Source organism: Vombatus ursinus, unplaced genomic scaffold, assembly GCF_900497805.2.
Source record: "Vombatus ursinus unplaced genomic scaffold, bare-nosed wombat genome assembly UNPS02014877.1, whole genome shotgun sequence".
NCBI classification, from domain to species: Eukaryota; Metazoa; Chordata; class Mammalia; order Diprotodontia; family Vombatidae; genus Vombatus; species Vombatus ursinus.
Genome location: NW_020954655.1, coordinates 2,216,323 through 2,230,421, shown reverse-complemented (window position 1 = coordinate 2,230,421; position 14,099 = coordinate 2,216,323). Strand labels below are relative to the sequence as shown.

The window sequence follows — 14,099 nt, the reverse complement described above, 5'->3', positions numbered from 1 at the left end:
GGGCAAGATGAGGTGAAAATTTGGAACTCAAAATCTTGTGGAAGTAAATGTTGAAAACAAAGAAAACAGTACCAACAAAGGGACACTACATTGAAAAGAGACCACAAATAACCCCCTGATAAGCTTATCATGTTTTAGAAAAAGCCTAAGCATTGTTTTTGTAACATGAAAATGTTTCAGTTCCTTTGAACATAAACTTGGAAGGCAATGCCTGAGAATTCCAAGCCATGAAATGGAGAACAGGTTTCTTTAATCACCAGAGAGATTATGAGTGGCAGAATTCAGGGTTCCCAGATGATTGTGGGTGGTAGTGGTATTTCTGGATGTGCCTCCTGGAAATTTAGCTGAGGGGTAAGGAGAGAAGGTCTTTAGACCTTCTTTACACACTTTTGTGCTCGCTTTTTGGAAGTGCTGAAAGGGTGAGAGATAGGAGTGGAGGAAAGTGGGGCTGTGGTTGTTGGGCCAGTAGCCTGCCTGTTTCAGTGATTAATGGGTATAAACATTTCTCAGAGCAGAGAATACAGGAAGGAGTTGAAAGGAAATTTATCTCCCCTCTGTGACCAAGGAATTCACAGTCCTTAGCATATGGGAGAAAATCAGGAGGAACATGAAAAAAAAATTTCCAAATGAGATATCCCTTCCATATGTCTGGGAGGTATGGAAGGAAATAAAGACTTCTACACCAGACATATTAAACTTGCCCGACTGGGGAGAAACCAGATTAAAATATAATTGGGAAATTTTTAATAAAATAAACAAAATATAATAAAACATAGACAATGTTAACATTTGACTTTTTAAGTTAATACACAGGGATCCTGATATATGGTTTAGTGGCCTGTTTCTGCATTTGACACCACTATTCTACAGTATAGGATTGTTCATTGTGTCTGAATCTTTGTGACCCCATTTCTTGGCAGAGAGATTGGAGTGGTTTGTCATTTTCCTTTCCAGCTCATTTTATAGATGAGGAAACTGAGGCAAACAGGATTAAGTGACTTGACCAGGCTTACATAGCTAGTAAGTGTTTAAGGCCAGATTTGAACTCATGAAAATGAGTCTTCTTGACTCCAGGCCCAGCATTCTATTTGCTGCACCACCTTGTTGCCCTAACTAGAGAATTAAGCCCACCCAAACTGAGATTGTATTTGTAAAGTACTTAGCACAGTGCCTGGCACCTAGCAGGTGCTTAATGAATATTTATTCCCTTCCTTTCCCTTTTCCTTCCCAGAATTTAGAACAAGTCTTCAGAATCGAGAATAGATTTTAGTGTTGGTCAGTAACATAAATCAATCAGCATTTTGATTTTAAGCATCTCTTAAAGCTTTGGTGTCCATACTGCCACTGGCAAAATCCTATGAATGGTAACTACAAATCAATGAGTTTTTCTTCTGTTCTTAAGTTACCCCAAAACATAAATCCTATATACAGTATAAATAGCAGATGATAATGTTATTGGCATTTCAGAAAATAATGAATCTGAGAGAATTTGTATTTCTATTATCATGTTCCCATAAAGTAGGCTCCACATTATTGCCAATAAACTGGCTGGTAATGAACATGAGTACTGGAGAGGAGAACCTCAGAAACTTACTGGCTGTGTCACTATGGTCAAGCCATTTCTTCATCTGTAAAATCAGGATAATACTTTCTGTATTTAACTCACATAATTGTTGTGAAGTTCAAATGAAATAATTTATGTGAAGTACTTTGTAAATCATGAAATGCTATAAAATTGTCAACTCTAATAATAATAATACCTGTTATTATTTCTTCCTCTTGATGGCCAATGGTATAGATGGTAAGACATAAGTGAGACAGAACTTTATAGGACCAATATTAGCTACTTTTAAAAATTACTGCATATACGAAAACCTTGGTAAATCTAAAAACAGAGGTGGGCACAGTTGTGTGACTATAGGCAAGTGATTTACCAGGCTTAGAATCTTTAAGACTCTAAGTGGCTGATCTGCATCAGTGACAAGAATTTCCACATTGGGAGTTTCAGCATCCATACAGATGAAATTACAGGTCCAGACCCAAATACAGGATGACTCAGAAGCTTTAGTGTTGCTATAAACTTTAAAAGCTCAAAACTATGCTAAGACTCTTGGGATGACTTGCATATTAAAATTGAAGCTTTCATAGCTTAAAACTGCACTAAAATTTTTGGGATGACATGCATATTAAAGCTGAAGCTTTCATAGTTTTAATATTAAGCTTTAATTAATTAATAAGCTTTAATTTAGCTAATGTTACACTTTAAAAGTTTTAGATATGTCTCTGTATTTGCCATCTAGCATAGGTGTTCAGTAAGTGCTTTTAAAATAAATATTTGCTTTAAAAAATCCTGCTAAAAGTGTATGGGACCACTGATTTGCAACAATGATCTTTGCTTTAGGATGAAATCTATACATATATTTTCATATTAGGCTTTTGTCCTCTCCTTGCTTTATGGGATTGTGTCATTTCTTCCCACCTAGATTGACAGAGGCCTCTTTTTCAACTTCTTTTGTATTTCCTAACTTTCACACATGGGTCTTCATTGTGCTCTCTGAAGCAATACAGAATAAGCCTAATCTCTCTTATACATGACAGTTTGTCAAATATTTGAAATGTTTTATTGTTCGTTGTAAGCTCTCATACATAATAAATATGCCCATATAATCTATATGTATGTCATTGATCAGTGGAATAAGTCAGCATTTCTTTAAACACTTTTAGCAGGCATTTTTTAAAAAAGCAAACAATTATTTTAAAAGCACTATACTGGTTGCCAAAGGAGATACAAAAGAATTAGGAAAAATAGACCCCTGTCAATCTAGTTAGGAAGAAATAACATAATCACACGGAACAATAGGACACAAAAGTCAAATGTGTGATCATATACACACTGTTCTAAAAAAGGTTGAGGGAACACAGAGTCAGGTCAGGGACAGCTGTTCCATGACAGCAGCAATGATTATAGATAGGGGATGAGATAGGAGGGCATTCCAAGCCAGGGCACCAGAGCAGGCACTACTGATGGTTGAACAGAGTGAGAGGATTTCATAAGCCTTCTGTGGGTGAGGATGAGAGTGGTCTAACTGGGGAAGAGGGGCTGAGCCTGTGAGTAGTGACAGATGGCACACAGTAAATATGGAGTGAGAAGTACCATTGATGGGGGAATCTGGAGTTGAGGAATTTAGATGGAGTAGTGACAACACTAAAGTTCTTGTGCAGAGGATGACATGATGAAACTGGTGGTTTGAGAAAAACCACCAGTCGTGGGAGAGCAATTATCCTTACAGCTGCATGTACAAGATAGACTGAACAGCCGAGAGAGGGGAAGTGGGAAGATCAGATGAGAAGGTTATAAAAAATAATCTCAGTACAAAGTCATAAGCATCTTGGACTAGGGCGGTATACAGCAATAAGGGAGGACTAGCAGGATTGGGTGTCTGACTGGATATGGGGGTGAAGGAGAAGGAGACGGAGCACTTCTCATTAAGATGAAAATGTTTAGTATACTTTTCCTGTGGTGGTTCAATTTAGAATTATGAGATCTCTGAGTAAGAAAGTGAGAGCTTGTCTATTCTCTGTTTCTGATACAGAGCCAGAAAAAAAAAGTATGATTTATCTAGTAATAGAACCAGTTTATTTTTTTCCTGTTGGGTTCATTTTTTTTTTTTTTGCTTTTTGAGTCATTTCAGTCGTGTCTGACTCTTTGTGACCCCATTTGGGGTTTTCTTGGAAAAGATATTGGGGTGGTTTGCAATTTCTTCTCCAGCTCATTTTGCAGATGCGAAACTGAGGCAAACAGGATTAAATGACTTGTCCAGGGTTACACAGCTAATAAGTGTCTGAGGCAGGATTTGAATTCCTAAAGATGTGTCTTCCTGGTTCCAAGCCCAATCACTCTATCCAATGTGCCACCTAGCTGCCCTCTGGGTTCATATTAGACCAGTACTAATTCAAAACTGTTATCACGTAATAATTATTCTTCAGTTTGTGTGAGAAGAATTCAAATAAAGGGACAAAATCATTGAATGCCTCTCAAGAATCAGATCTCATAGAAGGTAAAGAGTTGGAAGTAAAGTTAAAGGTTATCCAATTTTATCTATCATCCAGTGCAGGAATTCCTTTGAAATCTCTGCCTCTGCTTGAATACTCCTAATGCCAGGAAACTTACTACCTGAGAGGTAGCTTGTTTCATTGTTGGACAGTTTTAGTTATTAGAAGTTTCTTATATCAAGCCAAAATCTGCTTCCTTCTAACTTTGGCATGTTGGTCTACTTAGTTTTGCTCTCTGCAGCAATACAGAATAAGTCTAGACTCTTTTCTATGTGACAGTTTTTTAATATGAAATGTTTATTAACACTAATTAATAACTATTAATTAAATTAATCATTACTTATTAACACAATTACAAATAATGCAATTAATTATTATTTATGATTCAATTAACATAACATGATTAATTATTATTTATTAATCTTGAAACATTTATTTTTAATATTTGAAATGTTTTGCTTACTCTTAGCCTTCTCTTTCCACAACAAAAAAATCCTCAATTTCTTTAAGTATTCTGCATTTGACATGGTTTCTAGATCTTTTACCATTCCACATATCCTCCTTTATGGAGTTCTAGTTTATTAAGGTTCTTAGGCCATTGAGTTTCCCACAAACCACAGAAGAAACACCAACATAGCTGTAGGCAAGATCTCTTGCATAATAGATTTAGCAGCACTTTCTGTCAAGCAGACATGAATTCTCTGGTAACTCCTGGGGCTAGTCTAAGAGGGTGTACTGAATTAACATTTTTCATGACTCTGCTGTCCCTTTTCAGTTAGGATGATCACCATTAGTAGTAACAAACTAAATAACACTATTTATTGGAGAGCAGCATTTGGCAGACAGTGGGTCTGTTCTGGACTTTATCCAAGTTGGCATAGTTTCTGAGTTAATAAAGGACTTTGTTACAAGGCAGTCTCACTCAGCCAATCTCTGGGCATAGATTTCCCCCCCAAGAACAGTATTAGGGAAAGTGCCACATTAAAGGCTAGAGAATCCAGAGCTTTTCATAACCAAGATATTCACCTTTTTTTGTCCCCTAAAGGGGTGCCTAGCAATTTTATTTACTCCTGAAAGGCATAGTTCTTGACTTTATACAGAAAGCTAGGCAGTGCAGTGGATATTTCAGGTCAGCAAGACCTGAATTAAAATCCAGCTTTTTTAAACTTTTACTAGCTATGTGACACTGAGCAAGCCACTTAATCTCTGTGCATCTCAGATTTCTCATCTGTAAAATGGGGATGATAACAACACCTACCTCTCAGGGTTGTTGTGAGACATTTGTAAAGTATTTTTGAGGACCTTAAAGAGCTAGTTTTCATCCCCATCTTCATCATTATCATTATGTTAAGAGTGTATTACAACTTTGACTTTCTTCACTGAGATGCCAATAAATTACAAAAATATTAACCAGAAAATTACACTTAGTTGCTAGTAGGCCTGAAAAGGGGTGAAGGCATAACTCTCAATCCCATTTCTTACTCTTTCCTTTGATCTTAGTTGAAGCTAGTTCAAGGTATAACCTTATAAAGATAGATGCGGCCCTAAAGAAACCTGCCTCTGCTATGTTGAGCCTTATCTATCACCGCTCACTGGAAGCAGGTTTCCACTCTTTTTCTCAATTTGGACCATTTTGGATACTGTAAAAGGCATAGAGGTTAAAACCCTTCATTTTTCATGTATTCTACACTTCCTTTCCACAAAGAATTGAAGGTCTGAGATTATCTGAAATTGATTTGAGAAAAGATGAAAACTAGATGATAAAATGTGCTTATGAAATCCCAGACAGCTCAGGATTCAGTTGCCGTATTACCTCCGGGTTCGTAGTGAACAGCAGTGGAGGGGTATTCAAGATAAGTGGATCTTGGACCTGAGACACTGCCAGATGGACAGACAGGTTATAGCCTAATGATTCATCTCTGTGGCTCATAAAAGTGTAGCCATTTCTGAAATTGTGAGATGATATTTCAAAAGACCATTATATGCACAATTTAACCACATGGCCATTCATGCCCTTTGAGTGCTATCAGATTAACAACTGCTTTCATGTTGGCTTTTCTTATTTATTTATTTATAATAAATACATTCTCTGTCCTTCCCCCCAATATTTCCTATTTCCTGCCCAAAGTGATTTATTCAATTGGAATTATGCTACCGTTTAAAAAATATAAATATATACAACATATTAATATCTATTAATATATAATCATATAATAAAATAAATATATAAAATATATAACATAAATAAAATTTACAATAAATGACATATAAAATCCAAGTTATTGCAAATAATACTTATATTTCACAGAATTAATTCCTGATCTGCTGCTGTAAAGCATCCTTACTTCCTCTGCCCTTTCAGAAACAGATGGAAGCAGTCCAAGTGTATGATTAACTTCTTAGTCCCAGCGATTTCCTATTGCTCTCCTTCCCTAGATTTCAGGATTGACCTCTTGCTTCTCTGCTCAGCTTGATAAATCATGTGAATACTTTTTTTGATCACTTATCTCCTATTTACTACACATGAAGGGAGATCAGTCATATGTGGAGGCACTTCATATGCTACACACATATATGTTCTTCCTAACGGTATTTTGCCTTTTTTTCTAGCAACTCTGGCTCTCTTCTCATCCCCAACGTCTGTCTATACTACTAAAGACATGCACACGTCGCCCACTGAGCTTGTGCAAGCATGCAGATATACTCCACTTAAAAACTAATTTCACTTCAATTTGTTTCACTTCAATTTATTTCAAGAAACATTGAATTCCTGTTAACTCCATAGCAGCAAATAGTAGTGGAGGAGAGGATCCCAACTAGGATCAGGAAGATGGGACATATTGTGCTGGGGTGAGCAATGGCAAATTACTTCATTTCTGAGTCCCCAGGCAAACTCTCTAAGACTTTAAGTTGCAGATAAGTTGTGGAGGGATCTGTATCAGTGGAGACAGTTCCACACAATGATGAATTCATAGATCGAGAGACCCTCTGCCTTCCATAAATTCCCATTCAAAGTAAATATACATGAGAAGCATAGCTATAAGGGAACATCAGACTGGTGTTTCTCCTTTTCATACACAGGATTTCTTTTAATTGACATTTTCTTTTCAGAAATTTTTGTTTTTCCCTTCTCATTCTCACTCTTTTTTTTTATTAAGGACATTAGTGGAGTTGAGCAAAGAATACTGGCATGCTAGTCATCTCAATTGCATGTCATTAAAGAGATATATCCAAGACCGACTGATGAAAAACTGTTAATAGTCAGTGGGAGAAAAGTACACTGACGGTTATCCTGATTCTAGATGGCCCATACCACCATGCTCAATCTCTCCTTTACCGAGCTGCATTACTGACTTGACAAATAGGCAGTGAGCCCTTGGACACCCGATTTTTCACACTGCCTTGCCAGCATTTTTTCAGTTCTGACCTCGAATATGCCTCAGATGATTGTTGCTAAGACACAGACTGAACCCAAAGCTCAAATGGAACCAAAGAGGGGAAAAGGCTTTCTGGGGAAGGGGCTGAATTTACAGACAAGATTTTGGCTAATGGTCTCCCCAGTTTTAATCGGTTAAGATTTGGTTTTAATCACCATACCCTCGCTGATGTTGAAAGGATATTGTCCTAACAGTCAAATTACTGATTGTTCCAATAAAACCAAAGCAACAAATAAATGAAGCAATTCTGGTAAAACACAGGTAGGAAGAATTTCAAGATGACATCTGGCCAACTCCTCCCTGACGGTTAGGTACCGGAACTATTGCAGAGAGATGAGATGTGGCTACCTATTCTCAGGAAATGAAATATCACAATTTCTGGTTGTAGCTTATCTCATAAGGTCCTATCTATGAGTCTTTCTGGGAAGGTAAAATTTCCTTTTTCACTGGGAAAAATTGATGTAAGTAGTTACTTTCTGCGACATAAAATCATGATCATTGATGTCCTTAAGAGACCACAGGATGCTGGGCTTCATAAAGGAGAACATTTGAAATAAAATATTAGCCTTTACAGCAGAGGCTTTTTGTTTTAACCTTTGTATCCTCAGCACTTAGATGAGTGGTACATAGTAGGAGCCTAATAAATGTTTGTTGACTGTCTTTTTGTGAAGTTCTCTGTAAATGTAAAGCATATGTAATATGTAAAGCATATTATAAATGCTGGAATTTATTAAGCCCCTACCATGTGTCAGGTTCTGTGCTAAGCACTGGGGACGTGAAGAAAAGCAAAAACAACAACAGGAACAAAAAAAGTCTGTGTTCTAAAGGAGCTCACAGCAGAGAGAAAACCTGGAAGGGAAAACCTCCCACTCGGCTCCCCCTCCCTTTTTCCCACAATAAATTACACAAGAATCCTTTGAAGAAAGTAATGAAGGTATTATCATCTTCATTTTACTGTTTAGGAAGCAGGGTTATGGAGAAATGAAACAACTTGTTGTACAGATAGTAAGTGACCAAGCAAAGAGATTCAAATTTTGATCTTCTGACTTCAAATTCAGTGACCTCTTTACCACCACAAGCTAGACTTATAGCATGCCCACATCTTCAGTCCTCCTGATCTATATCTGGCCACTGAATCCAGATGGCTCTGGAGGAGAAAGTGAGGCTGGTGACTTTGCACAGCCCTGCCTCACTCAAATCCAATTCACTTGCAAGTCATGACATCACCTCCCTGATGTCATGGTACTTTTTGAGAATGAAAGACAAACAACAACCTTCGAGTTGTAGGAGCTGCTCCACTGGGGACCCAACTGGCCAGTTCCAGTTGGGCAACACAGCTCCTTCCTTCCTTCCTCCCTCCCTCCCTCCCTCCTTTTCTCCCTCCCTTCCTTCCTTCCTCCCTTCCTTCCTTCCTTTCCTCCCTCCTTTCCTTCCTTCCTTCCTTCCTTTCCTCCCTCCTTCTCTCCCTCCCTTCCTCTTCTCCCTTTGTCCACATAGGGTATCACACCCTTACCTGCTGGTGTTCTGCCCAAAGGAATGTAAATTTTGATTGCTGAAACCTCATAAGGTATCTTGGGGTTTACAGCCTAGATTTCTTTTTCAATGACTATGCTTTAAACCCAAATCACTCTGGTTCTCACTCTCACTGAATGGTCGACAATAGGTCCCAGCTGAAGCCTCATTTGGTCATTGTTTGGACTCTGATGGCTCAGAGTGAGTGCAAATAGCAATTGCTTCTGTTTTGGCCAGAAACTCCAAGGGTCTTTTCTGTTCCAGAATGATTTTTTTTGACTAGGTAAAAGAGGTCATTCTTTGCCTCATTTCTTCTTACCTAGCCTTAATCACTAAATGGGTGTTGCCTCAGACAAACTGAGACCTGGGAAAGAAAAGGCCAAGTTCTCCCACTGCATCCAGGGATATCTCCAATCATCCTGATCTATATCTTGCCACTGGGCCCAAATGGCTCCAGAGGAGAGAGTGAGGCTGGTGACTTTGCACAGCCCTCCCTCACTTAAATCCAATTCACCTGCAAGTCATGGTATCACATTCCTGATGTCATGGTTCTCTTCGAGAATGAAGGACAAACAACCACAACCACATCTGGAATGCGGTAGGCAATGTGAACTACTGTTCTTCCATTATGAAGTTGGAGCAGGTAAATAAATGAAAAACTGAAATAATTGAGGGTGTGTGTGTAAAGGTTGATGGGTGTGGACACTCTAAACTAGAACTTTAGAATGTGAAAAGATAAAATCTGTGAGAGGATATGACTTGTCTATAAAATCCTGAGGGATATGAATTTGTTCACCAAATCCTAGAATACTAGAAATACAGAAGTCTCATTTTATACAGCAGGTGGCAAGTTTATGGAATTTGTTAATTTATAGGATCAGAGAATTTAGATTTAGAAGGGGTCTTTGTGATTATCTAATCCAATTCCTTTGGCAAGTAGGAGGTGCAATGGATAGAGCACTGGGTTTGGAATCAGGAAGACTCATCTTTAGGAGTTCAAATCTGGCCTCAGACACTTACTAGCTGTGTGACCCTAGGCAAGTCACTTGACTCTGCCTCAGTTCCTCATCTGTCAAATGAGTTGGAGAAGGAAATAGTAAACTACTCTAGCATTTTTGCCAAAAAAACCTCAAATGGAAGGCACAGAGAGTCAGACATGACTAAAATCACTAAACAACAAAAACAACAATCCAATTCCTCAAATGAATTGAAGTCCATTGAAATTAATAGCAACATTTATTAAGCACCCACTTAGGGCACAGCCCTATGGTAGGCAATGGGAAAGACAGGAAATTTAGATAAGACAATCCTTGTCCTTATGGCGTTTACCATCTAGTAGACTTTGGCAGGTGGCAGAGGCAGAAAAGAAATAGACTGAAGTAAGGTTTAGATAAATTAATGAATTATTGTTCAACTGTTCAATAATAGTGCTTATTAAAACACACTAATCATTTTAGTATGATATTATTAGAGGGCATTCATGATTCTTTACAAACTGACAACATATCACTCACTGTTTGAGACATAACAGTGGACTGGAAAGAACAGAAATATGACCTTGTATGGCACTTCTAAATCTACAATAATACAAGTTTATCAGAAAGCACATGCAAATTGAGATAACTATATTCCCCACCTGACTTAGACGGCCTAAATTCATTAATAAAAAATATTGGAAAACCTGAACCCAATTAATTCAAAGCCTGTTTTTTTTTTTTAAATCCCTTGCATTTTGAATTAATGAGTTCTTACTGTATCTCCAAATGATTACAAATGCTTCTCACTTATGGTGATTACTCTTTTGGCCCTGAAACATCCACAAAGCCCATGGAACTGGTCAGCAAAATAGACCAGAGGAGGCAGCTTTTTATTGCATTATTAGGATCGCATTACAAAGTCAACAAATCATTTTGAAATCTCTTTGTTACTAGAGTTCACATAATTCCAAAGAGAAGGCATGGAATACTTTTAGACACTTTAGATAGATACTATTTGGGTATAAATTGTTGAACACAAGGTGAAAAAGCCCTAACATATATAGTTGAAGATATGCTGTATGTGTGAGAATGGTACATTGTGTTTTGAAAAGCTAAATCTATTTTATAAATATTCTCATTTTTTCCCTTTCCCTCTTTTCTATGAGATCAATATGTTTAATCAGTCATCCTTATATTTACTTGCCAGAATGAATTTGTTTCTGGTTTGGGAAATATGTTTTTCTTTACCATGTTTAGTGCTTTGAACAGAGTAGTCATACAATAAAGCAATAACAACTAACTGGTCAATTAAGAATTTTAGCTTATTTGAGTATGATATAAAATGGCAAAAAAGTTAGCATCATTGCTAGTTCAATGTCTCTCAAAACTTTCTGTACACAAAGTGTCTTATCTTTTGGAAGTGAATACTAGAATTTTATCAGTTATATTACTGGATGACTGCTTTCTGTGCTTGCAATCATATCTTCAAAGGGATTTGGTATCATCCCCAAAATAGGTTCAGGTGAAGTCCATCAAAGGACATAATGTATTTGTGTTTTAAACTGAACTTTTTACCTCTATATGTTTTGTGGAGGAGGTAATTTATTAAATAAGAAAAATGTTAGGATTTAGAAGATAGTATTTTTAAAAAGATAATAGAAAAATCGATAAAAGGAAATATTGTGTCAGAAATTAAATGTGTTCAGACCTCCAACTTCCTTTTCTTTTCAAGCAACAAAACCCTCTACAATTTGTTTGTTAACTGCCAAATTTCTAAAAAGCCTTTCTAAGAGATTTCAACGGCGACTAATCTCGCAGCATGCAGAGTGTATAGTTTGTCAAAATGAAGGGTTTTCAAGTGAAATAAAAAAAAATGATGTTTTTAAAACTGAGGTAGAATAAGTTTGGTGGTCTCAGTCTACCACCTGTACAGAATGCTTTTCACCCATGCACAACAAATAATTCAGCCTAAGTGATAGATTTTGCTCTGGAGAAGCACTGGACTGAGCTGGTTTACAGAGTCAATTACTGTTCACTCTAAGAAAAGAGTGGGATTGGGGGATTGAAGGCAGGGCTGGGGTGGGGGTGGAATGCATCCCAGGCTTCTATGGGGGGGAGGGTGAGCCAGATAAGGTTCAAGTGGCTGCCAGGAGAGCATGGGGGAAAAATCTCTTTGTGCCACTGTATGACATAGTACCTCACTTGTGGAACCTGCTAGTTCTTTAACTTCCAGGCACCAACAAAAATTCCCTCCTGCTGTGCCAAAATGGGGTGGGGGAGGGGGAAAAGGCCTATTTCAGGAAGTTACTTTACATCCCCTAGTTTTACTGTCTTTTATAGTCTTTAAGGCAAACTGGTGCCAAATACAGCTCAACCATGTTTATTTATTATATTTACATGTCTTATTTGGTAATGTAAGTGAGAAAAAAACTAAACAATGCAAGGAAACAAGAAATGGGGAACATGAGAGCATGAATTGTTGGGTTTTGTGCATAAAGCATTTCAACAGAGAACCTCATCAAAAGAAAGATAACTTCCAGTGAAAGGATTTGGAGAAAGTCAGAAGAAAACATTTCAAAATAAATGAAGTACTTATTGCTAAAAAATAAGCTTAGATTTCCACAAACTCTAAAGCTCACAATTTACTGTATCACTCATGCTTTCCTCACTAAGTTTCTTATCTCTTGTCTCATAGCACAACAAGGGATTCTTGCACACTCTCTATGAAATACAACAAGACTGTGATTTTTGCAGTAATAAACGCCACACATGCATGACAAATCCAAGCATGCAAAGTGTTTAACATCCCAGTTCACAGATACTTTGGGGACAAAAATCCGATTATGAATTATATGCCACGATAAATAGGGCTCAACGTTTCATAAAGCAATTTATAGTTCATAAAAATGACAAAATGTACCTGTCAGACAGAACGCGGAGAGCAGATCTCTGTGCGGCCTGCTGGAAGAAAGGGCAGAGATGTTTATTTTATGTTCTGACTTTTAAATTATGTGCTCAATCAACACTTAAGAAAAAAACGTGTTACACACATTTTTGTCATGTGGCCAAATTTCAAACTACCAACCAAGTAGCAGACAGTGTTACACGAAATGAACATTCCAGATGAATAAATGTGAGACTCCGTGATGTACACCATCACACAAGAGAATTGTCGCAAGGCAGATGTGGTATTTTAGGGAGTAAGAACTCTTATTTAGGTAATTTTCAGCAAGTCTAAGGATATCAAACAAAGACAAAAGTTCTCCTTTTACTCTGATCCCTTTCCCCATGTTCCAGTATTTTTACCTGTAAGAAGAGTGTCTACTTTGACTTTTTTTTTTTAACACTTCCCAGTATCCCCCACCACCCACCAAGCTATAATTTTGAACTAGCAGTCAGAATTATGGGAAGGGATCTTTCTTCCTTCATTAAACTCTGCCTCAACTTTTCTACATACCTCCTCTTCCTCTGAACAGTCTATATTCTTCCCCATTCAACTTCTTGTGGGTGGGAATTAGGGTAGGGAGAGAACAACAGACTATCTTATCTATTCTATTACTTCTAACTCTAGTGTAATTCTTAGGAGGTGGAAAGATGTTTGAAGGTCAAGATTGACTCTAGAATAGTCCAAGAAAATGTGATGTGTTTTACTTGGCAGGTTTGTTGTGCTTTACTTGATCAGTCACACAAACCAGAGCTGGTAATATATAGGTGCAAACACCTAAAGAGCATAATTGTCACTTTTAAAAAAATTTTTTTACAGACATGATAATATTTTCCATAGCAAATGCACTCTGCATGTTAGTACCTTTTTTCTTAGTCAAGTTAATCAAATCAATTCATGCAATATTTTTGAATACCCACTGGGTGCAATGTCTTTTACTAGGCAATGTGGGTGCCAAGGAAATAGGGGAGATAGTCCTTTAGTAACAGGGACAAAATGGTACCATTCACAAAATGTATTATCTTCCTATGCCTGATGACTCTTCCAATATTTCACTGCTGTTTATGTAAAAACTTAAGCAACAGGGTGGTACTTAGTACTATCTATTGCTTGCACCACTATTTTTAATAGTCTGATTTTGATTGTGCTGTTTAATTTGCATTTTATTTCACATCA

At 37.3% G+C, this 14,099-nt stretch overlaps 1 protein-coding gene across 1 annotated transcript in view; it reads right to left on the bottom strand.

Annotated features, from left to right (window-relative positions):
- AFF3 (AF4/FMR2 family member 3) overlaps positions 1-14,099 on the bottom strand; it is a 666,987-nt gene that overhangs the window by 108,658 nt on the left and 544,230 nt on the right. Inside the window, exon 9 of the mRNA XM_027842571.1 lies at positions 12,900-12,940. Coding sequence (XP_027698372.1) covers positions 12,900-12,940 — 41 coding nt within the window. The remainder of the gene's footprint in view (positions 1-12,899; positions 12,941-14,099) is intronic.